The sequence below is a fragment of the Argentina silus genome (genome assembly GCF_951799395.1).
Source record: "Argentina silus genome assembly, chromosome: 20".
In the NCBI taxonomy this organism is placed as follows: Eukaryota; Metazoa; Chordata; class Actinopteri; order Argentiniformes; family Argentinidae; genus Argentina; species Argentina silus.
The window spans coordinates 2,468,180-2,491,111 of NC_139674.1; the positions used below are offsets into that span (position 1 = coordinate 2,468,180).

The window sequence follows — 22,932 nt, forward strand, 5'->3', positions numbered from 1 at the left end:
TATTAGATTCACATAAATAAAAACATTTGTGACATAATATATAATATCTTTCACAGATTTATATTACTAAATATGAAACGTCTTATTGATAAACCTCTCTGCGCATGCCTGCAGTGGCTACGTTGGATTTCGAGCCACTCAACCAACTTCTAATTATAAAACATATTTGCCCTAACCCCAACCTTCAAGCGGCAATCAGGGATTGGTACATCAATTTTTGGGCTTTTAAATTATATAGTCATTGTTACGGGTGGAGAGGTCTTTTTCTGTTAGACCTGGGGTGTTTGTTTGTCCCTCCTGTCAGGTGAATCAGTGGGAATGCCTGGCAGCTGGGATCCTTCAATCAAGTCCTCATTTGTCCATCAATTAACCCCTACCACACCCTATTTAAGTTATTTTGTTTGGTTCCTCAAGGGGAGTGGCAGTCCTCATTTGGTTTGGCTAAGTTAGAGAGGTGGCAGCTCTCCTTTTGTTTTTTGATACTTTGTTTAGGATGTAGTTTGTGTTCCTGAGTTTTCACTTGGTTTATTGTTCAGTTTGTTTACCTTTTTGTAAACCTTGTTTTTTTCTCTTTTTTCAGCCGGGCACAGAGTTCGAGAGGTAGGGTAATTAGTTACAAACCTGCAGGTTTACATCTTGTCCTGCACAACACGTAGGGTACCCCTTGTATTAGTACATCAGATAGAGCGGCGACGCTAACCCTTGTATTGTTTAGGTGCTTCGGCGCCGGTCATGGGGATTTGTTTAGGGGGTTAGTTTTGGGGTTGTTTTTGAGTTATAAGTTTAGATTTAGTTTTTTCCTGGGGTTTTTCCTTTAGTCGTCGCTGCATAGCTCAGGGGGTTGGGGTCTATGTTGTGTCTCGTTCTCTGTGTCCCGTGCTGCTGCAAATAAATTATTATTGAACAGGTTTTTGGTTGTCGCTGGTCTCCTTCGTTCATGCTCTCACTGTCCTGTGTTGCGCCGGCGGTCCCCTACCACCAGGGGGTTTGGGCGTAACAGTCATTGATTCTTGAGGAATATAACCGAATATAACCTAATATAAGCCACATGAGCTTAGTTCAAATTACCCCATCACAACCCAAAATAAAAGCTTGTTTTACTATTTGTAAACAATGTAATTGTAAATAAACACTCTATAGCTTCAAAACATGGTTACTATCATTTTGACCTCATGGATGGTCAATCCTCCATAGCACTGTCTTTGAATTTGAGAGTTGTTACAATTCTCCAGCCCTATGTCTGAGCTGTTTACCCCAAAAAGTGGCGGGGTGACTGCTTTGTTGTTGTGTGAATCCTAGATTGCCCCTTTAACGCAAACAGTAACCACATTTAACCAATTCAGAAATTGCTCCCACAAGATCAACTCTAACAAAGAGTATAACCAAACATTTTAGATGTTAGAGGTGTTGCTGTAACATAACCAAACACAAATATAGTGCAGGTTCTATCTCTGTCTAATATTGGCACTAATGAGTCCAAGAGTAAAATGCAAAGTTTCATCTAAATAAACTGAAGACTTTTTTTAGCCTGAGAAACTTAAAGAACACATGCTCTGTATTTCTTTGCTACATCTTATATTGACTGACAAAGAATAAAGCATTAAGAATTAAAGCATTTTATTTGCTATATTATATAAAATACAATCGACTTGACAAAAGACACCATAAACAATATTGTACAAAAAGGCAGAAAGCGGAAATATCAATAATAACTGGAGTTAATAAAGCATTATATTTAAAAAGTGGTTGAGTTAAACTCGTGTTACACATGTATGTGGTCTGCTGTAACTGTAGTTTTGTTATAGGCCTAACATCTTCTTAAGTGTAGACCCTTTTTTATATCACGTATAAGTATAGAACATTCAAGGTAGACTCTGGGATATGACATCATATTGTTAGACGTCGGAGCATGTGCACCGTCACTGTATGTGTGCCGGAGTTGTCATCATTGTAACATCTCTAACAGTCAGTAACTTTAAAGTGCTAGACAAGACAGTATGCTGTAGGTCCAGAAATGGAGGCACTGATCTTATCCTCATTGCTGCTTCTGCTTGGCCATCATAGTTACCACCAACCAAACATAAGCAAAAGCTATTAAGCTATTGTGTTCTATTGTTCTCAAAGCTATTAAGCTATTGTTCTCAATGCAAACAACATACTGTGAATTTTTGTCTGCTCATAATACTGTTACAGGTCCCCTGACAAATAACACTCAACAATGGAATTTGGGTTATGACTTGAACTCGCTCCAGAGGACTGGCAGGTCTCAGGACGTTGTCAAAAGTCAAGTTCCATCTCCTTGTCCTCAGTGTGTTCTAGGATTTTGTCAGCGAATGGCTTCAGGCGCTTGGTCACCAGTTTGAGGCTGGCTTCGTGAAGAATGACCTGGGTCAAGTACTTCTCTCTCTTGATCTGTTCCCTCACCCGATAAGGCACGTCGGGAATCATGTAGGACAGGATGAACTTGGTGAGGTACACGATGTGCTGAGGGGACAAGACGGTTTTGTTAGGCTGGAAAAGGTGTCATCTGGCATTAACAATGGAAAAGAAAAAAATAAGCTATAGTTCACACTCACCTCTACAACAATTATGAAGGCCATCTTGGCAGCTATCACATGCCAGTAGTAAATACTGTATTCATATTCTCTATCATGTCCAGGGGGATACCGGAAATCTCGATACCTTAAGCAAGAAAAATGTAAATGATAATTGGTGATCCTCACCTGAAATCTCAGAGAAGCTGATGGAAATGCTCTACTGTCTAAGGGTTTAGGATTAGTACAATTTATTAAAGGGGCAATCTGGGATTCAAACGACAACAAAGCGGTCAGTTTTAACCATGTTTTAAAGCTATATAGTGTTTGTTTACAATTATAGTCAAGGCTTGTCAGAGGAGGGGGGGCACCATCGTACTCAGTGAATTTCAGACAAATAAAAAATAGTGAAAGATTTATAGATACAACTATACTAAATAAATTCACGTCACCAAATACCTGATTAAAACCCACTGTTTTGCAATGAAAGTCTAGAGTAGTCTCAACAGCACCCTCTAGGGCAGCACCATGGTGTAGCCAACAGCTGTTTTCCGTCCAACACACAAACTAGTTTTTAGTCAGCTGTGGTCTGTACCTGCACGTGGTGATGTTATTGAACCAGTAAGGTAGTTGACGAGGCCTGCTATGGTTAGAAAAGTCCTGGATGTCAAACACGGAGAGCGTGTTGTTGATGTAGCCCTCCATGGTGTGGTATGACTGGTTTCCATATGGATACACTGAGAAAGACCAGTAGTACACCAACCGTGGGATCATGTCAGACGTGAAGGCAATGATCATGGCCTGGAAGAGAAACCAGGAGGTGGCACGGATCCATTAAACTGACCCTGTGTCCTCAATTTGACTCAATTTAAGCATTGCATAAGCTGCAAAAGATTCAAGGTATCACTATCAATTAGGATTACACAATACTCAGAAGTCAAACTATATCTGTCTTGAAACACTGATCAATAGTACAGTAAGCTCTCTTAGATCCAAATAAGTTCCGGGCAGATTAGAGGAGCAGTTACTTACATTGGTTGCCACAGCCAAGATGGCGACGCCTTGGAGAATGGGCTGCCATGCTCCAATGTCCTGGGCCTTCTCTGGCACAACACGGCGGAACTGGGTGGTGATCTTCCAGGCGTCCACCCGGATCTCAAACAGGTTGTTGACCAGAGCCAGGACAGGGGCCAGTGGGAATGAGGCCACGAACAGCGTCACAAAGCCAAACTGGATCACTGTGAAGAAGACACGCAGTCATAGTGTCAAACTGAATCACTGCAAAGTGATGAACTGAGGGGAATAAAGCCTACATTGAATATATTTGAGATGCAATAATTTGTTGCATACTGCATACTTAGTTAGGAGATTCAAAGTCATTTTTAAGATGAAGTGCTACTTCGTGATTCACTGTTATTCAAAACTCAGACATGCAATATCTTGACCACCTTCTTGAGCGCACAAACACATTCAAAGCTTTACTCTTCATACTGTATCTTACCCATCTCCAGGTATTCATAAAAAAGTCCCAGCTTTCCAATGGGCAGCAGCTGGTAATCCTGTTCCCAGCGGGGGATTACTTTCTCAGACCCCACCCGTGTGCAGTAGCGGAAAATCAAATTCTTCACCCACCTAATGAAGACAAATATAATTAAAAGGTGCAATCTATAAGTTTATCCTGCAACAAATGCATACAAAAATAAAGAAATAACTTATTATTTATAATTATGGCAGCAAATAACTTACGGCAACAAAACCTCCTGAATATTATTCCAGATGGCCTTTCCACCCATGATGACAGTCAACTGGGTTGTCAACTCAATGAGGCATCCTCCTGGATCACACTGTAAGGACAGCACATTGTATCAACCGCTTGAATTAGACATCCTGTAAAACTAGAGGACTGGGCACTTCCATTCAAACAGCATACAGAATATCCATTGGTAGGATTTCTACATTTAGGTTTCAATTTGTGATTATGTACAGCATAATATAAGCCTTATTTCATGCATTATCATTAAAAACATCAACAAGCTGACCATCCATTTGATGGATGTAAATAAGCAGCAAAGAGTATGCCAACTTTTATTTTATTTTCATCTTCTTTCTTCAGCTATCTTTTTTGTCCAGTTTGTAATACTTACTCTCCTTCAGAGATTTGATAGACGTACCTCCTCATTCCTGTATTTTCCCAGTAGGTAGACGGGCTGTCCAGGGTATCCAACCACTTTCCCTTTGGCAAAGGCAATGTAGAAGCAGGAGGAGTAGTAGTTGACGAATTGGAAGAGGAACATTTTCAGAGTCAAACTGTTCTCATACTCTGTCTTTGTCCTCGGTAGCTCTGTGAAATGGGTGAAACAGGTAAAAAAATCTTCTCAACCTTTTCAAAACAATCTGCATTTCCAAGGTTACAGTGGAGGGAAATAAATCATATAATTAATTTGTAATTTCATTACTATTTCATTACTATTTCATTACTATCTAACTATCCATTTCATGCTTTGTTTTCATTTGGGGTTCTAACCGAAGTCAGTGATCCAGATGGCAACCCTCTCGTAGAGAATGTTGAGGATCATGATGACCACAAAGCTGATGATGGAGGCTGTGACTGAGGTGGCCATTTGTGGAGTCACATACTCCTTAAAGGGCTCAAACTCCTTTAGGTCGGCCCGGAGTCTTGCAGAAAATGTAAAGAATACTGCTAAGCGGTACACGATAATGGCCACCACTGATACCACGATCAACACAATCTGTACACAGTATGAAAACAAAAACAAGAGAAGGGGGAGTCATACTTAGGGTATTTTCACATATAGTCCTCTTTAAATGAACCAAACTCACTCCTCTTTCAGTGAACCAAGAGGTGTACAGTATTCACACTGCACTTTGTTTGAATGAGTTCTCTTGCTGGTCCATATTTCACACTTGGTCCCTTTCAGAAGATTTTACGAAACTGATGCATACGTGAATGATCCAAATGAACTCAAACCCTTTTGAAGCGAACTGAACTGAGGCCATCTCCGGAGGTCTGAGTTCAGTTCACTTCAGGTCTGCAGTGTGCAATGTGCAATTACCCAAGGTGCAAATCAGTTAATTCCAATTAAAGATGGTGCTTTGAAAACTAAGTGGACCTCATCACTGCTGAAAAAATAGTTTTTGAACTTTTTCTCAACCTCTTGGTTCACTTAAAGAGTTTGGATGTTTTAATGAGGACGAAAATGTTGGCAAACCATTATGCAAAAAATGTCTGAAAGGGATCAAGTGTGAAAATACCCTCAAAGAGGACTATACTGTATGTGAAAATACCCTCAAAGAGGACTATACTGTATGTGAAAATATCCTTAAAAGCAATGGATAGAGGATTGATAGGAAAGATGAGTTTCTACCAAGATTAGAACCACACACAGAATGTCAGAGTAATAATCGAGAAAAATACAGACAAAAAATTATTGCAAGGATATAAGAGTGTATTTTTGAGTTTGACAACAGTATATACAGTGCCTCTAGAAAGGCGAGGTACACGAAGCCTACACCCCCTTTCAAAATGTTCATATTTTGTTGCCCCAGAGCCTGAAATTGAAATGCATTAAATTAGGATTTTTTTCCCACTAATCTACAGTACACAGCCTACTGGACACTTTCAAAGTGAAAGTGAAAAATGATTTCCAATAATGTATTAAAAATGAAAAACAGAGAAGACCTGTTTGCAAAAGTGTACACCCCCTTGCTGTGGCCTTCATAAAATTTACTCAAGTGCAAAAATGTCTTCAACAACTTACTCAATCAATTGAACTGAGTCCATTTATTGCAATGATAATAGTTTGAATAGCAATCAATTGGCACTTAATATTTTGATTCCAGGCTCAGGGGTAACAAAAGGTGAACATGTTGAAAGGGGTTGTAGGTTGTTTCTATAGGCACTGTATATTCAATAATATGATAAGATAAGACAAGTTTTACCCAGAACAATACAGTCCCGATGCCTAAAGACACTCTAATACACCGACCACAGGCTGTGTAAGGCACATTCTCTTTCACCTAAAACAGAAGAGCAGAAACATGTTTACAAGAGAACAATGGAAAGAGCAGGCATTGTTCATTTATGACATATGACATACTGTATGTAGCTACAGTACTCTGCATTTGAAGTTATATAGCGGGCATGCCTATACTAGATCGCACAGATCTTATGGCACACACTAAGCTGTGTAATGGAAATGCACTTCCCTTGGATCACTTCTAAGTCAATTATACACACTGTGAATACTCTGTATTAGAGTCCTTGTGCAAATGGAATGAACCAAAATCCCTCTGTGTGTGTGGTAAATGGCATATGTTCCAAATCAAACCAGTTCATTTTGTATATTCCCAAGCACGCATTCTTATGGTACTGTAGGCTTTATGCAGCAAAATCAAACAGGTAGAATGATAATGTTGTCTTGTCTAAAGAACTCAACTTCTAACCAGTGAGGCTGAAACAGATCAGCCGTGACAGTACCCACATATCCCTAGAGACGTCTGTGTTTGGTTCGAGACAGACACGCACACGCACAGCGGCACCAGCGCTAGCACCGTTGTGTTACTAGTGTAGAACAATGACTAAAGTCTAAGACCCAAAACCAGGTGAATCAAATTAAGGGTAGACTCAGGGATATGATGTTGCTATATCCCAAATCGTGGGCAGACTACCGGCATAGAAAACCGGCCTGAAGCTAGACAATTCACTTGCCAGCCTTTTTGTCATGTGGCTCTCAGGTTATATTGCTGTGCTCATGCACATGCAGCATCACTAAGTGAAAAGTATTGCTTGTATTAGGCTGAAACATCTCTGAGGTCACTCCACTGAATCTACCATTACATCTCAAAATAGAATTTGACATTCTCGGATGGATATGATGTACCCCATGATGTAATTTGCTTTATCACAAGTGATAGCTTTAATGCTCTTCATTGTGTGATTTACTAAAGGTCATCTGGACCTTGTTAAAGTCCAGTAGATTGCACCATTACTCCCTTTTTGTGTACAACGCCCTACTACATAAGCTCCCAGATTACCTCCCTGCCTTGTTATTGAAATATAGGAACAGAAGTTACCAAACTCATTCTCAGGGTTGGTTAACTCTTGAGGTTCCTCGGGTCTCCAACAAATTGGTTAAATCCGCTTTTAGTTTTTCTACAGAGTACATTACAGTTGAAAGGGTTGCAAGATCTGTACCCCAGGGTACTATCTGGGCTCGTAGAGCAGAACACAGGTGTGAGTAGAAGAAGAATGAGGTACCAGGGAGATTCTAATGCTTTTGTAAATCCTGAAACGCAGGTAGGCTTCGAACCTCCGAAATGTCAGCCAAGGTTTAGATATCTCTATCACTCCAATTTGGGAAAGAGATTGGCTGGACCCTCAAGAGGACATTGTAGTTGTTGAATAATGGCATATTGGGGTGGTGTTTAAGAATGATCTTACAATGAGAGCCCATTGAAAGCCACACTGAAAGCATTCGAGTAATAATCAGCCCAAATGTAAACTTACGGACAAACTATACCAACGGCATCACGTCGCCGTAACGTCTCCGTACTGTGAGCCGCAGTTTAATAACCGTGATCTATGAGACATGCTAGACCGCATGCAAAAGCAGTATGTCTGCGAAGCGAGGCTCGATTGAAGCAGCTTAGTTTTATGCTTCAAATCTATTTTCCTCGGCAGCAAGAGTGTTGCAGAGGCTTAGGTGCAGTGAAATAACCACATAAAATCGAATATAAATTCACAAATAATCCCAATCATCCTAAAACTAACATTGCAAAACCACAATCGTTGATGTCATGCAGGTATAAGCTACTACAAATAATTTAAATTGCAGATTGGTTGTTGAGGTTATATACAGTATATAGTCTCCTGTTATGAAGTGTAGCTGAAATTATTTTCAGATAGCTTCCCTTTATGAAATATAGCCTTTTTTGTCTGCAGATCAACGTTTGCGGCAGCACATCTCGTCTTGCTCTTGGTGCAGCACCCTGAAAACTGTGTTAACAGAAGTATGACAGTACGCTCTCATTTACGGTGTTGGTGTAGTTTCAAAGTTAGACTTCTGAAGCGGAATTTTAGCATAAAAAAATCTTGGAGCCTGTGTGGCTTTATTAAATTCTCCTCCATGGGGCGAAAGATTTATATTCCAAAGTTTTTTTTAATTTACTATGTATGTGGATTTCAGGTGAAAACAGGGTGTTCATTTCTTCATAAAAATATTAAGAAGGATAGGTAATGAGTGTGGTACATCTCTGACATACAACAGGATGTCATCTGCATATAAATAAGAAATATGGTGGTCAGAGTTATGCACAGTTATAGGAGTTATGGGAGGATTGACGGATTGCCTGAGCCAGAAGCTCTTAAGAGCACAAAGAGCAGGCTGGAGGGAGGGCAGTACTGACGTGCTCCTCTCGCAGTTAGAAATTGTCGAGTGCATACTTTCCCAGTAAGGAACACAGCTGATGGAATGACATTGATGATATTAATGAAACAATTTCCGAAGCCCAAATATTTGAGAACTAGCCATAAATTCTGCCACTCGTCTAATGAGAGCACCGCATTGGGCAATTCCACATCTACAGCTACAATGATATGAAGTAGACGGCAGATGTTGTCTGAGGCCAAGCGCCGTTTTATGAAAGCAGTTAGGTTATGGTGGACTAAAAGTGTCATATAGCATTTAAGTCTGCGAGTGAGTGATTTAGCATACAATTAATTTAATCAGAATTTAGGAGCAATAGGGGCAGTAGTGTGCACATTATTTTTGGGTCCATGTCCTTTTTAAGTAAAAGTGAAATGATTACTGTATTTACTTTCCTCGAGAAACACCCCTAGGAAAGTGAACATTGGATCATCTCCAATAAGTTAGTTAGTTAGTTTCGGTAATTGTTGCCAAAAGGCAGTGATTAGTTTGGGGGGGATTCCATAAAATCCGGGTGACTTCCCTATGTTAATGCTATCAACTGCTTCTTTAAGTTCATGTAGAGAGACAGGAGTTCATGTATAGAGACAGGATTAATGAAGAGAGACAGGACTAATGAAGAGATAGAATCTTTTTCTTCATAATTTTCTTCAAAACAAACTCCTCAGAATAGGTGAAACAAATTTAATTGTTCTTATTAAATTAGATATGGAATCTAGTTCCTCAATTGAAACAGCAGAAAAATGTGAAAATGTGATGAATGAAAAGTTTGTTGAGTACTGTCAAATAATCAAATCATTTGTCAATCACTTACTATGGGAACAAAAAGGAATCATAATTCCATCGGTTTGGGAGAATATTCAAGCTCCATACTGGTTACGGTTAGGATTTGGGGAGGGTAAACTGATATTAGACCTGTAAACTGGGTACAGTGCCTGGTTGACTGCCATGTCTCTCCCTTACCCATGTGACTGGGTTGACTGCCATGTCTCTCCCTTACCCATGTGACTGGGTTGACTGCCATGTCTCTCCCTTACCCATGTGACTGGGTTGACTGCCATGTCTCTCCCTTGCCCGTGTGACTTGGTTGACGGCCATGTCTCTCCCTTACCCGTGTTACTGGGTTCATCCTCTCATGGGTACACTTGGCCTCATACTCTGGCCGCGGCTGCTCCTCCTGCTCCAGGAACTCCACTGTGTCCCACTCATACTCCAGCTCTGCCTGGTACCGCTTCCAGAACTCTAGAAACAAGGTCACTGGAGCAAAGGCGGGAACAGGTGGAAAATGTGTAATGCTGTACAATTATTCAGTACTCAAAATAATAAAATAAAAAAACAATAATTCTATGTTCTATATTAATAACAGGTAAATAGCTGATGGTAAGATAAAGCACCAAGAAAATAAATCAATAGTTGTATCCCAAAATCTGAAAAGAATAAATTCCTCCTTTCCCTCATCATGACCACTGATGTGGTGACAGTACTGGGTAGGTGTCTGCTATATTGACTAGATCTATCAAACTGTTTCAGATGGATTGTCATAAGGATAAGATAAGTATAATATAAACTGTCAACATTGTTGGTTTTACTAAACCCTCTAATCCCTTGAACCTGAAATGATCGCACATGATGTGATGTCACAATACGTGCTCAGTGTCCATACTGTTTATATTCATATTGTTAAGGTTCATGCAACTAATACCAAATGAGGTTGGACAGCATATTCAAATACAGTGTCCAGACAACAGATACATTTTTTATTTTTTTTATTTAAAAGGGGCAACTGTAAAATGCGGACTCTAAAGCTAAATGAAATTATCTTAAATGACTCACCCCAAATGGCCATAAAGACAGCAAACACCAGTGTCCCGTAGTTATCAAATATGCAGAGTTTCTACAAAAGATGAAGTCAAGTGAAAAACAGTTAGTTAAACGTATTAGGCCTCCGTTTATCATCTCTATGTAAATACACAAAGAACAAAACTTGTTCAGAGCGTTTAAATATCACTTAATAACTGGCCATTCAATTGCACAAACCATCATGTTTTTTTTACATAGTGGCTACACGTACGGACACGTATTCTAATATTGTTCACTATTCGTCCAGTATTTACTATATTGAAACTTCATTCTACCAAACTTCATTTGCCATGATGGCCTCTAGTGGCTCTGAAGTATTTACAGCACATTAGCATCAGAATCAAATTCTACTGTGACATTTTTCTCCCACTCTTGGGTTTAGGGTTAAAGGAGCAGGATGTATGATTTATTTTAGCTTTAAAAAGAGATTCAGTGGGAGAATTAGAACATTGAACAATGTAGTTTTCTCTAAAATCACATTTTCAAAGTATGGTGACGAGGTCAAGCATATGTACGTTTTGGTTGTTTAGAAGGATATGCAAATGTTTGACCCTATGAAAAACAGCATATATATCTTTTCAATTTCCAGTGTGGCCACAGAGAGCAGCAAAGCGGAAAACGTACGTTGTACAATGTACGATGTACAGTGGCTTCGGAAAGTACTCAGACCCTTTTACTTTTTTCCCCCCATTTTGTTGTAGTTATAGACTCAATGTAAAATGTATGGATTTATTTTTTTCGATCAATACACACACAATACCCTATAATGACAAAGCGTGAACACATTTTTAGAAATGTCTGCAAATTTATTAAAATTGAAATACAGAAATACCTAATTTACGTAAGTATTCAAACCCTTTGCTATGACACCCTTAAAATTAGCTTAAATGCAAAAATGTCATCAACAAATCACTCAATAAGTTGAACTGCGTCCATCTTAATGCAAGGATAATAGTTAATGTGATTTTGGAATTAATATCTTTGTTTTTATAGGGTCTCTGATTTGCATAGGAATCAATTACACACTGTGTGGATCAGGTTGTCATTACAAACTGAGCAAATGGAGAGGAACAAAACTGCTCAGGGAGGCCTGGGGAGACTTACAAAAATCTACAGTCGATGGGACAACATCATCTCAGTCACTCTACACAATTGGTCAACATGATGGAGTATTGTGTAAGGATTGATTGCAAAAAACATATTTAATCCATTTTTGGGTCTCAAATTGGGTCTATAACACAATAAAATGTGGAAAAAGTGAAGGGGTCTGAATACATTCTGAAGCCACTGTACCTTCAAGGTATATGTTTACGATTGGTTAAGGTTAGGGTACTGTAAGAGTTAAGGTTAGAGCTAGTGTCAACAGTAACTGCCAAACAGGAATTTTGTCAGCATAAAATACACACGTACAGTTGCGAATTGATTATGTTTAGGTTATGGTTAGGTATACTGTAGGTGCACAATTGGTTGTGGTTAGGTATATGTTTAAAAGCATCCTTAAGTAAATAACATCATTGCAGTAAATAGAATGTGCCTTTGTAGGAGGCTAACCCTAAATCATCAAAGCGATGAGGCTCGGACCGGGAACCTCTCATATAGATGACAGATATACTGTACAGCATACTGTTATACCAAAAGGACATCATTGTGGTTCAAGGGTTACATTTGGGTTTACAACTCTCAAGCAGGGCTATTAATCATGAGTGTAACTCCAAATCTCCACAAAAAAATTCTGTGACAGGATTAAAAAGTAAATTATATTACTGTATAACTCACTTTAGATGATTCACAGGTGCTGTTGAGCCTCCAGTATGTGCACTCCCTATCACACTGGGGACACATCACAATATTTCCTCCAATCAGAGGGTTGCACACCTCTTTGCTGTCCAATAAAATGAACAGAGCAGACAGGTCAAACCTAACCAATGAACTCAACAACAAAGTGCATGGTGTACAGAGTTATACACAGTTTAAGTGACTTAGTAATACAGTGCCCTCCATAAGTATGGGAAAGAGGAAACATTTTGTCTTCTTTTAGCTCTATACTCCAACAGTTTGGATTTGAAATCCAACAATTACTATGGGGTCAGATTCTCAACGAGAATTCAATGTTTTTTTTTGTTTCACCATCTAGAAAGTACAACCTTTTTTAAACATACTCCCCCTATTTCAGGGCTCCAAAAATCATACAATGTCCAAAAAAGCACTTATGTTCAGTATTTGGGCAACAATCCTTTGCATGTAATAACTGCCTGAAGTCTGCGACCCATTCACCCCACCAGACGTATATTCTATGGTGATGCTCTGCCATGCCTGTACTGCAGCCATCTTGAGTTGTTGTTTGTTTTGAGGTCTTTTGGCATTACGTTCCCTCTTCAGCAAATTAAATGCATGTTCAGTAGGATTTAAAGACCTTTTTCCAGAACTCTGCAGGCTCTTTTAGGTACTTTTTAGCAAACTGTGATCTGGCCAACTGGTTTCTGTTGCTGCCTAGTGGTTTACACCTTGCAGTGTATTTCCGAAATATACTTAATAATTATTTTTGAGTGAAGTTCTGCTTTGAATGAACTCATTACAACCTGTTGTTTTGTATTTTAAAAATTCCAATATCTGATGTCTCAAATTTCATATGCACTTACAGCGCTGCACATAGCTCTGGATAATATTGTCTGCTAAATGACTGAAATGGAAATGGAAACAGAACACACATACCTCCAGGTGCTTGTTTCTTGAGTATTATACCCGTATATGAAACAACCTAGTCCAACGATAGCAGCAAGTGCTAGCATTGCTGTGTAGAAGCCCAGCCATGCAAAGTAAATGCCAATCTTCTCCCCGTAATACTTTCTGTGATAAAATGAAAAAATGTGTTGTTAAAACCTCATTGTAATAGCATTTGATCAACCTTTCCTTTGAAATAAGACATGTATATACTTTTAACCAATATAACATATGATATGATCACATTATGTTTGGAAGAAATAATCACAATACAACTAAATTAATGAACAGTTGTTATGTTACCTTATAAGATCAAGTGGCTGCATCTTATAGAAGCTTTTAGGATTAGCCCACTCCATATACAGAAGATATCTCTCATTGGGGCAGTCCTCTTCTGTCGACCTAACATTGAATCTGCACTAAGTTCACATAACACTCTGTCAAACAGCAGTCATACAAATTCAACATAGCAGTAGTGTAACTTAATCATGATCAATAATGCATTCAAGTCATTAATCATTGTGTTATAGGCTTCAGTGAGTATGCACAGAAAGACCAGGCCACATACAGTTGCAGGTACTTATACAGGCTGAAATCTTATCTACTTATCTACTGTAATCACCGCAACCACCAGTGCCACCACCAGTGCTACCACCAGTGTCATTCACCTATTAGGCAGAGACAGTAAACCCACATAACCCCTGTTGTCTGAAACAACAAAAAACTGGTTGGTTTCATATGTACTTTTGGATTTTTGTGTTTTAACTACTACATTTAGTGTCTCTTTAAAGACAATGGGCCTCATTCATCAATGTGTTCTTAGATAATTTGCATATTTGTTCTTATGAAATACAAATCTTACATGAGATTAAGGAAACGTGTGTAAATCTCTAGGGCATCATGAGGACGTTAAATACATGACCTAACGGGGACATCCTGGAACTTGTTAACTTAATTGATGATGTAACTGCTGACGGCAGCAGCAGAATGTATTCTGAAATGTACAGAAACATATTGTCTGCTCGAGTACAAGCAAATGCCTCCAAATTAATTGGATGGCGCTTCATCATACAGTAAGACAATGGACTCCATAACTGGACTATATTGGACCATTTCCTGAGGACCAATATACTTAACTTTGATCATTTGGTCATATTGATATCGCCGGGACATCCTAAGGACGTCCCAATATGGTCCAATTGTGGTCCCTAGTAATGTCCTGGCGATGTCGAAAGTTAAGTAAAAAATCACTGATCGAAGGATGTCATTTTGCGATGTCCTAATGTCTTTAGCTGAGCAGCACAGGACATCAGCCTAATAAAAAACTGTTTAGTAACTGTTTACACAAGGAAAAAGTGTGGTCTGCGGTCCAAAGAACAAATTTAAAAGAAATGCAAAAAGAAATTGCAAAAAGAATTCCCCCCCGGCCCCCACTCACATCATGCAGAGGATAGGCAGCCTTGTACACCGCGCTGTCCAGCAGCTTAGTGATTCCAAACTTCTTCAGATTCCCTTTGACTTCATAAGGAGCTCGGCTGAGGATGTAGTAAGCCTAACAGGAGGGTAAACATTGCAGATCATTCAGTTATCACTGAAGTGTTAAGACAAAGGTCTGTATTTAATTGATTGGAGATTGTGACTTTCCACACTATACTTTCAGAAGTAACTTTTCACAGCAGTATGTCCCAAATAGACACAGTCCTCTGGATGTCTTCATGGCCAGGTTTGACATTGGAACTGAATAGATCACGCTTTGGGACGGCCAGTTACTTAACTCTATCCAGGCTTTGCAGCTATGTTAATAAAACACACCTACACACCGGAAAGGCGCTTTGATTGAACACTGACCTGACCAAACTGAAAGTTGGCATTTTATCAGCACAACTGTTGAATGCCATTTTGTTTCAACAATGTAGGAAGAAAAAATGTGTTAAATATAATTTTGCAGCATTGGACACCTGAGACTGGGCTTTAAAAAGAACATGGTATAATATAGTTATCTCATAAAACATTACAAATAGTCAAAACATCAAAAACAGACATTACCTTGAGCCATACATAGGTTACTAGTGTGTATTACAACAAAACAATTTGCACATATGATTGTTATAGCTATAGTTATACATATGACACTAATTCTGATGTCATGAATATGAACCATTAATTGGTTTGGGGCTTTGTTACATTGTAAATGTTTGCTCTGCAGTGTTAAAGATCACCTCCACTAAGGAACTGAATCACATCTGGAACCCTAACCCTAATCCTCTTCCAACATAAATACCTCTGTAAAACGTCTAAGCCCTGAGGCACAACAGAAACCAGGCTGCAGACCAGGAATCAGCCACACGGGGATTACTGAGTGCTTTCACTTTAAAACTCTTTAACAGCACATTTCAGGGACATTGTATGAAATGCTAATGCTGCTTTGAGCAACATATTTTAAACTTTAAGACATGGTGTAGAATCCAGCCCCTGCGGATGGATCATACATGTAACATCTGCTGACTGGAGTCGACTCTCTATTAAGAGTCTGTAGGAAATACAGAGGAGGAGACAGAGGAGAGGGAGAATAGGGCAGACTGCCAGACGTGGGCGGGATCCCGGGACCTTCAGGAGGGGAAAATATACACTCACCGGCCACTTTATTAGGTACACCAGTTCAACTGCTCGGTAAAACGACCTGCTGAAGTTCAAACCAAGCCTCAGAATGGGGAAGAAAGGTGATTTAAGTGGCATGGTTGTTGGTGCCAGACGGGCTGGTCTGAGTATTTCAGAAACTGCTGATCTACCGGGATTTTCACGCACAACCATCTCTAGGGTTTACAGAGAATGGCCAAAAAAAGAGAAAATATCCACTGAGCGGCAGTTCTCTGGGCGAAAATGCCTTGTTGATGCCAGAGGTCAGAGGAGAATGGCCAGACTGGTTCGAGATGATAGAAAGGCAACAGTAACTCAAATAACCACTCGTTACAACCAAGGTATGCAGAAGACCATCTCTGAATGCACAACACGTCGAACCTTGAAGCAGATGGGCTACAAAAGGGGGTCCAACCCAGTACTTGCCATTCTACTCCTCATGGACGGCGTGAAGAAGAGGTCCTGGTCTTTCACGTAGAAGTGCTCCAGCCTGTTCTTCTCGAAAGGGGCAGTGAAGAACTCTGTCTCTTTGGCGATCAGGTCCTCGCTGGGGTAGAAGTACTTGGTGAGGCAGGAGAGGAAGCTGAAGGGCGATGCCTTGGAGGACAGGTCATTGGGCTGGATGGGCAGCTTGATGTGCAGGACCTCGGCATAGGTGCAGAGCACATCCCACGGCATATGGACCTTGACAAACATCAGCTTTTCATCCACCACCTCAGGTGGAGAGAAACAGGGGAATAGAGAGATAAAGAAAAAAAAAGAAAGGGGGAAAAAAAGAGAGCTTTCCAGTTGAGTTTGAACCCCGTTAACCCACTATAAAATCCATTTTGTGTTCTGTGTTGACCACTCACAGATCTGGTTGCCTCCAGTTCCATCCCCATCTTCATCAAGCTGGCCTCAAAGTACTCTCGCCGTTTCTTGGGGAAAAGAGCAGAGGGTATCATCAATGGATCTTGTGTTTGAAACAGCATCCAATATCCATCCCAGTGGTTATGTTTCATTACAATTGACTGCATGATCATTACTCATGCACAGTGTTATTACATTGATTTTTCATTTAGATATATTCACTCAACTGCTCTGGATATCTGCATGCTACCATTTAGTGTCTGAACTAGCAATAGTCCCAAAGCATTGCATTTACAGACAAATCCTGATGGGCACACTTTGGACAAGTGCCCAACCACTCTGTTGAGAATATGAGGAATGAATATGACAGTTTGTAGCCATTTGTTTCATGGAAGTGGCATGTCAATGTGGCCATGAAATGAATGTCTGACAAAGCACAGGGTATGTCCAAACAGCCTCTCAAGGTTCAAGGTTCCTCCCCTAAGATATTCCCCTCCAATGCTTTTTGAGTAGGAGGCAAGGAGAGATGATGTGAGGATTAGAGGAATGTCTATTGGGATGCAACCACAGGCTAGAAGTACCTCCCTTGTGGAATATATCCTATATAATAGTCCCGCTGAGACATGACATCAGCTGTACAAAGAGCTTTCTTAATGTGTGTAGCCACAGCTGCAGGGGCGCGGCACACTACTGCTGCTCCCATATGACTTTTTGGACAATCACATCTTTACCTATCATTTTTGCCACGTTGATAGAAATGTGAGCTGGAGCATGCTGCAGACTCAAATTTTCTCAAAGTTTCTTTGACAGTGCAGATTCAAATCCACTCATTACTACTTTCTACCATGTGTCCTCTCTCTCTCTATCAAACTCTCTCATATTTCCCACTGTCTCAATACACTGGTAAAGTGATTGCATCACAATCAAAGAATACCAGGACTACAAAAATATCTGGAGACAAGCTTGTATAGAAAGCTCCATCGGATACTGTAAATACATCTATTTTAGCTAGGTTGTTGAACTTGATTTGATTGGATTTGATATTCGAGACATGTCTTCTAGTACAAGTAACGTGGCTAACTGTGACCAGTTGCTAATACTGTATAATGTAGCTAAAAAAATATTTTTGATTTGATTAGATTTTTTCACACTGTCTCTGTCTCTGAAAGTGAAATAATGAAGAATATTCAATTATATTACTACATTTAGCAGCCAAATATTTCCATTTTCATGTCAGTTTTACAGCGTTAAACGTTTGTTTGGCTGTCTCCAGTGACGTTCGACTTTACCAGCGTATACAGGAAAAAGAACACAAGAATGAAACTCCCCTAACCTTTGAAAAAAGAAAATGTGCAAGAATAGTGTTCCACCCACTTTACGTCTTTGCCACCTTGTTGTGAGTGATGTCGTAAGACATGTGGTCGGCGATTTTATCACCGCCCCAGCTTGAAATGCCTGACACGCCTGTGCTTCCTGCCAACAGTTTCCTTATACTGAGGATGTTGAATCAGAACTTTTTTAAATACACTTCTTCAGCAAGTTTTTTTCTTCTGTATTTGATGGAAATATTCCTCAAGGTTTAATGTTTGCATTAGTACTTGTTTGGCATGAAATGGTATGGTAAACTACTTGTCATTACTCTTACCTAGAAGTGACACAATAACGGCGCCAACAAAAACTCCCTTTACAAATACTCAAATACTCCCTTTACAAATACTGAATAATGTAGGTTATAAGGAGACTTAGAGTGTCATTGGTCAAGATAACTTATATGACTGAACATAACAATGATTCTGCTTTAATCAGATAAAGCAATCTTTTGACAACAGTTTGAAACTAATTTGTATTATGACATTTAGTAATTTCTTTGATAGAGAATTTGACTTGAGGATAAAAGCCAGGTTTAAAGTAATAGTAAAAAGCTGCCAATTACTCTACATGAATATTATTTTGGATTCGTAAGAAGTTTTCCACAAAACTATGTTTATACTATAAAGCAAAAAGAAATTTGGCTGAGTTTTATCGTGGAGAGGCTTTTTGACAGCTTTATCCCAGAAAGATCCTTGTGACTGCTTTTGAGTGAATGATGCCACCTTGTCTAACAACTGAACCTCCACCAGAAATGTACATACTTTTCGTCTTTGAAACGTGTGCCTTTTGTCAAAGTCTTTCTTGTCCTGGTCTTCATAGACCAAGACAAAGTCGATCCGCCTCACCCCATCATTGAAGAACAGAGAGTCTGGTTTGTCGTTGAACTCAGCCTGAGGGCAAAAACAGGGGACATCTGGTAACTCCAAATCCTCAAACTCATACTCCTCTTCCTCCATGATATCGTACATGCTGAGGGAAAAGAGGGATCTAAGAACAGCTTCACTGAGATCCTGCTACACTTGAATCAGCCACGTACTTTGTGACTGACATCAGACTTAGATGGGGAGTGGAGTGCAGAGTCAATAACAGCACAGAGTGGCCCACCCATTTTTTCCATGGACAATAACATCCCAAACCTAGGATCTCTCAAACTTAGATCTTTTCTGTAATTGAGGAGAGTTGGTATACTATGCAGATAATAGCAACTGAATTAATTGAAATGTAAGGTGAATGTTAATGTTATTCTTGATGAACTAGTCTTGTTGGTCTCATGCCTCTTTGGGAGGATTATTTTAGATTGGCTTGGATTGATCTGGACTGAGTGATGGGAGAATGTGCTCTTTCATTGGATGTTACATTCCAAGATCCCTCCCCCCACATGCCCATAGAATGGTTACTTGTTGTTATGTGCATCCCTTGTACGACCGGGTAGGACTATTCTGCAGAGAGTTGTTGTCTATGCTAGAAAAACTGAATTCTGTTTATTTGGATCTCTGCCCAAGCAAAGTATTGGTTTAACGGATTTCCACCCCTTTGTAGCTACTTTCTGCAAAGAATTTCCCCAGACTAGGAAAGCCTGATCTCAACAAAGCTATTTATGAACGAACTGAATACTTTTAGAAAAGAAGGAAAAGTCAATGCTTTACAATTATGGTATCAAATGTAAAGGCAATCATTTGCAGCTCAAAATATAACTAGCAATGCTATCTGCCCATATGAGTCATTTTCATGATACAGTGTTAATAATAATGGATAAAACTCACCTCCTCTGCTTTGGGAACCGATGCCCCTTCAGGTATAGTTTCATACGTTGGTAAAAACTCCTGAGAATAGACTGCCGGAGAAAGAGAAGAGAACGGGGAAAGAATAATAATATTGACATGACATGCATGACAGTCATCAGTTAATTTGTGGCTTTACCAAGTTGACCTATATGAATCTAAGAAAAGTTACAAACTTGAACTAATATAAAACGCAAATCTGGCCCTTAGAAAGCTTTATCTGTTATTAAATTGGACACACACTCTGTGTGTGGTGCTACATTAATAGTTTAAACAGACAGCACAAAATTACATCTGGAAAACCTTGTAATTCTTCCCCTGGTAGAAAGCACTATTGGAAAGCTAACTGGAGTCAGATGTTGTTTTGAAAACATTAGCCTTAGTAACGCACTCGAAAAGGCTTTAAATGGTCAACTCAGATATTCCATGATGGAATTATTATGGATCTAAAACTGAAAAAAAGATCACCATGTTACATTTATGTGACATAAATGCATCAGACATTTCTTGTAGTTTAGATGTATTGATGACATCTATCTTATCCATGTGTGCTGTCTGGGAAAGTGGCACAAACTCTAAGTTTTGACATTATTTCAAAGAGAGGTTTTAAACCAAGAGTCCCAAGACACACACTTCCCGTATGTTGAAGGGTCTTTCCAAATCTAATGTGGTGGTGGTTTTACATGCTCTGCTGCTCTTACTGTTGCTGGTAAACATGGTCAAAGTCTGTGTTTACTAATCCGTGACAGAGACAGGCAAAACTGTGATCAAGCACCAGCTAGAGCCCTAGATATGGGCACTTCCAAAGTACTGTTGGGCTTCTGTGTTAAACTGGAGCCTATGGTATACAGTACTATCAAATACAAAAACAAAACACAATAAATAGATATGTCTTTCAGATCCTTTCAGGGCCTCTGTTGTGCTATTTGAGTGGATAGTTTTTACGTAACTCACTAACTGCCAACGAATTCTAGACTGCCAAGTGTTTTATGTGGTATTTACCTAGCAACAATACTTAGATTGGCTGCAAAATGAAGCATCACAATTTATGCATTTTTGGGTAATAAAGTCACCCTTGGCTCTAGAATGTTGACCATTTGAGCAACTTTATTCACCTTCGGCAGTAAATGAGTTACTGGAAGTGCAAGATGAGTGGAAAAAAAAATGTTTGAGGGGCAAGTGAAACCAAGTCTCAACAATGTAAAAACTCAACAATTTACAATAATAAGAAACTGAAACAACTGGACACGTCATAAAAGGGCTATACGGCATCGACTTCATTTAATGTTTAAATATGCTTTATACGTTTGTTTGTTTTTAATATAAGAATCGATTTGAGGAAAATTGTGCACAACATATTGCATGATGTATGCTGCAATTCACGACTCACGTTCGAAAAAGGGGAAGCCGCCTTTTTCTCATTTATTACATTTATTTTTTGGCGAAAAATGAACTCACCGACTTCCTCTCCTATCATTCCCATTTCTAGCTCCAGTTCTGTCTCGGACGCAGAGTCCATCTCAAGAATGTCGTTATCCCTATCCTCAATACGTGCGTTCAACTTTACTCACCACTCACACTGTTTCTACGGAAATGCCGTATTCTGATCAAGTTTTTACTTGAGACAATGGGTGGGGTGGGGTAGGAGGAGGAGATGGGACTTGGCAGTGCTTGACAGCTATGCAGTCACAGCCCGTTTCGTTCAGCCTGCAAAATAGTACAAAGAGCATTCTTTCTATGAATCTTACTGTAATACGAAACTGTCTTCCGGCTCTACGCAGGGTTCTGTCAGTGGAAGGATTGCGTTATTGCCAAAATCTGAAAACCTTCTCATTATCATTAGCATATATATGCTTCAGTATTTTGTGCCAATTCGCACTGATGGTTACACTTGATGGTATTTATTGAAATAGTCATAGGATATATAATGAAAATGTTCGCCAAAAAGCCTATCAAATTATGTGATGATAGTAGGCTGTTTTTGCTGGAGAAATGCACTGGAGTTGAATGTCAATTGGTATGTATGGATACAATCACACTTCATTCTAAAACCATCACACGTCCATCTGGTTCTGTGAACGTCAATGGTGGAACTCCGCCAACCTACCTCGGGTGCAAGTAAATTAAGATGTGTAAAAAATAAAAGTGCCCACGTTAAACTTGTTTAATAATTTAGCAATACTAAATATCGATAAAGGAAGCACAAATTATATTTAACTTATCTCTGGAAATAAACATGTAATCCTCTCAATGTATCATTAGTGTTTTTAAGGGTTTGTAATTCTTCTAATATCCTAATTACCAAGATAAAAGACTGCATAGGGCACACATAATAGACTGTACACAAACAATTTTCCAAGGCTACACTTGATATTTAGTGACAGTCTACTCAGCAACACTTCGAGAATATGAATCCATGAACCATGAGCCGTATCATACAGTGTTGGTAGCTCATTACTGTGGCCCAACATTTCAAAGTGCCCCTAGTGGACTCCATAGGGTACACATAATGGACTGTACACATTTTCCAAGGCTAAACTTGATTTTTATTTAGTACCAATCTACTCAGCAACACTTCTAGAATATGAATATGAAAGTGTTGGGCCACAGTAAAAAGCTGTATGACACTGTTCATGGTTAAAACTCACTTGCCTTGTGCAAGTATGTGTGTACAGTCATTACATTATACATGCCGTATGCAGTCCAACAGTGTTTCACCAGGGTAATTAGGAT

General features: G+C 39.4%; 1 protein-coding gene across 1 annotated transcript; it reads right to left on the reverse strand.

Annotated features, from left to right (window-relative positions):
* Nucleotides 1-1,600: 1,600 nt before the first annotated feature.
* On the reverse strand, nucleotides 1,601-21,796 carry ano6 (anoctamin 6). The gene is made up of 20 exons (XM_083692433.1): nucleotides 21,658-21,796; nucleotides 20,182-20,252; nucleotides 19,180-19,308; nucleotides 17,050-17,115; nucleotides 16,625-16,912; nucleotides 15,000-15,113; nucleotides 13,865-13,980; nucleotides 13,553-13,687; nucleotides 12,617-12,722; nucleotides 10,814-10,874; nucleotides 10,092-10,237; nucleotides 6,495-6,572; nucleotides 5,059-5,284; nucleotides 4,706-4,875; nucleotides 4,281-4,378; nucleotides 4,036-4,166; nucleotides 3,567-3,772; nucleotides 3,130-3,335; nucleotides 2,577-2,682; nucleotides 1,601-2,484 (listed from the first exon to the last, which is right to left on the reverse strand). The coding sequence occupies exons 1-20, from the start codon at nucleotides 21,716-21,718 to the stop codon at nucleotides 2,278-2,280; spliced, it is 2,721 nt and encodes a 906-aa protein (XP_083548559.1). The 5' UTR covers nucleotides 21,719-21,796; the 3' UTR covers nucleotides 1,601-2,277.
* Between the last annotated feature and the right edge of the window lie 1,136 nt (nucleotides 21,797-22,932).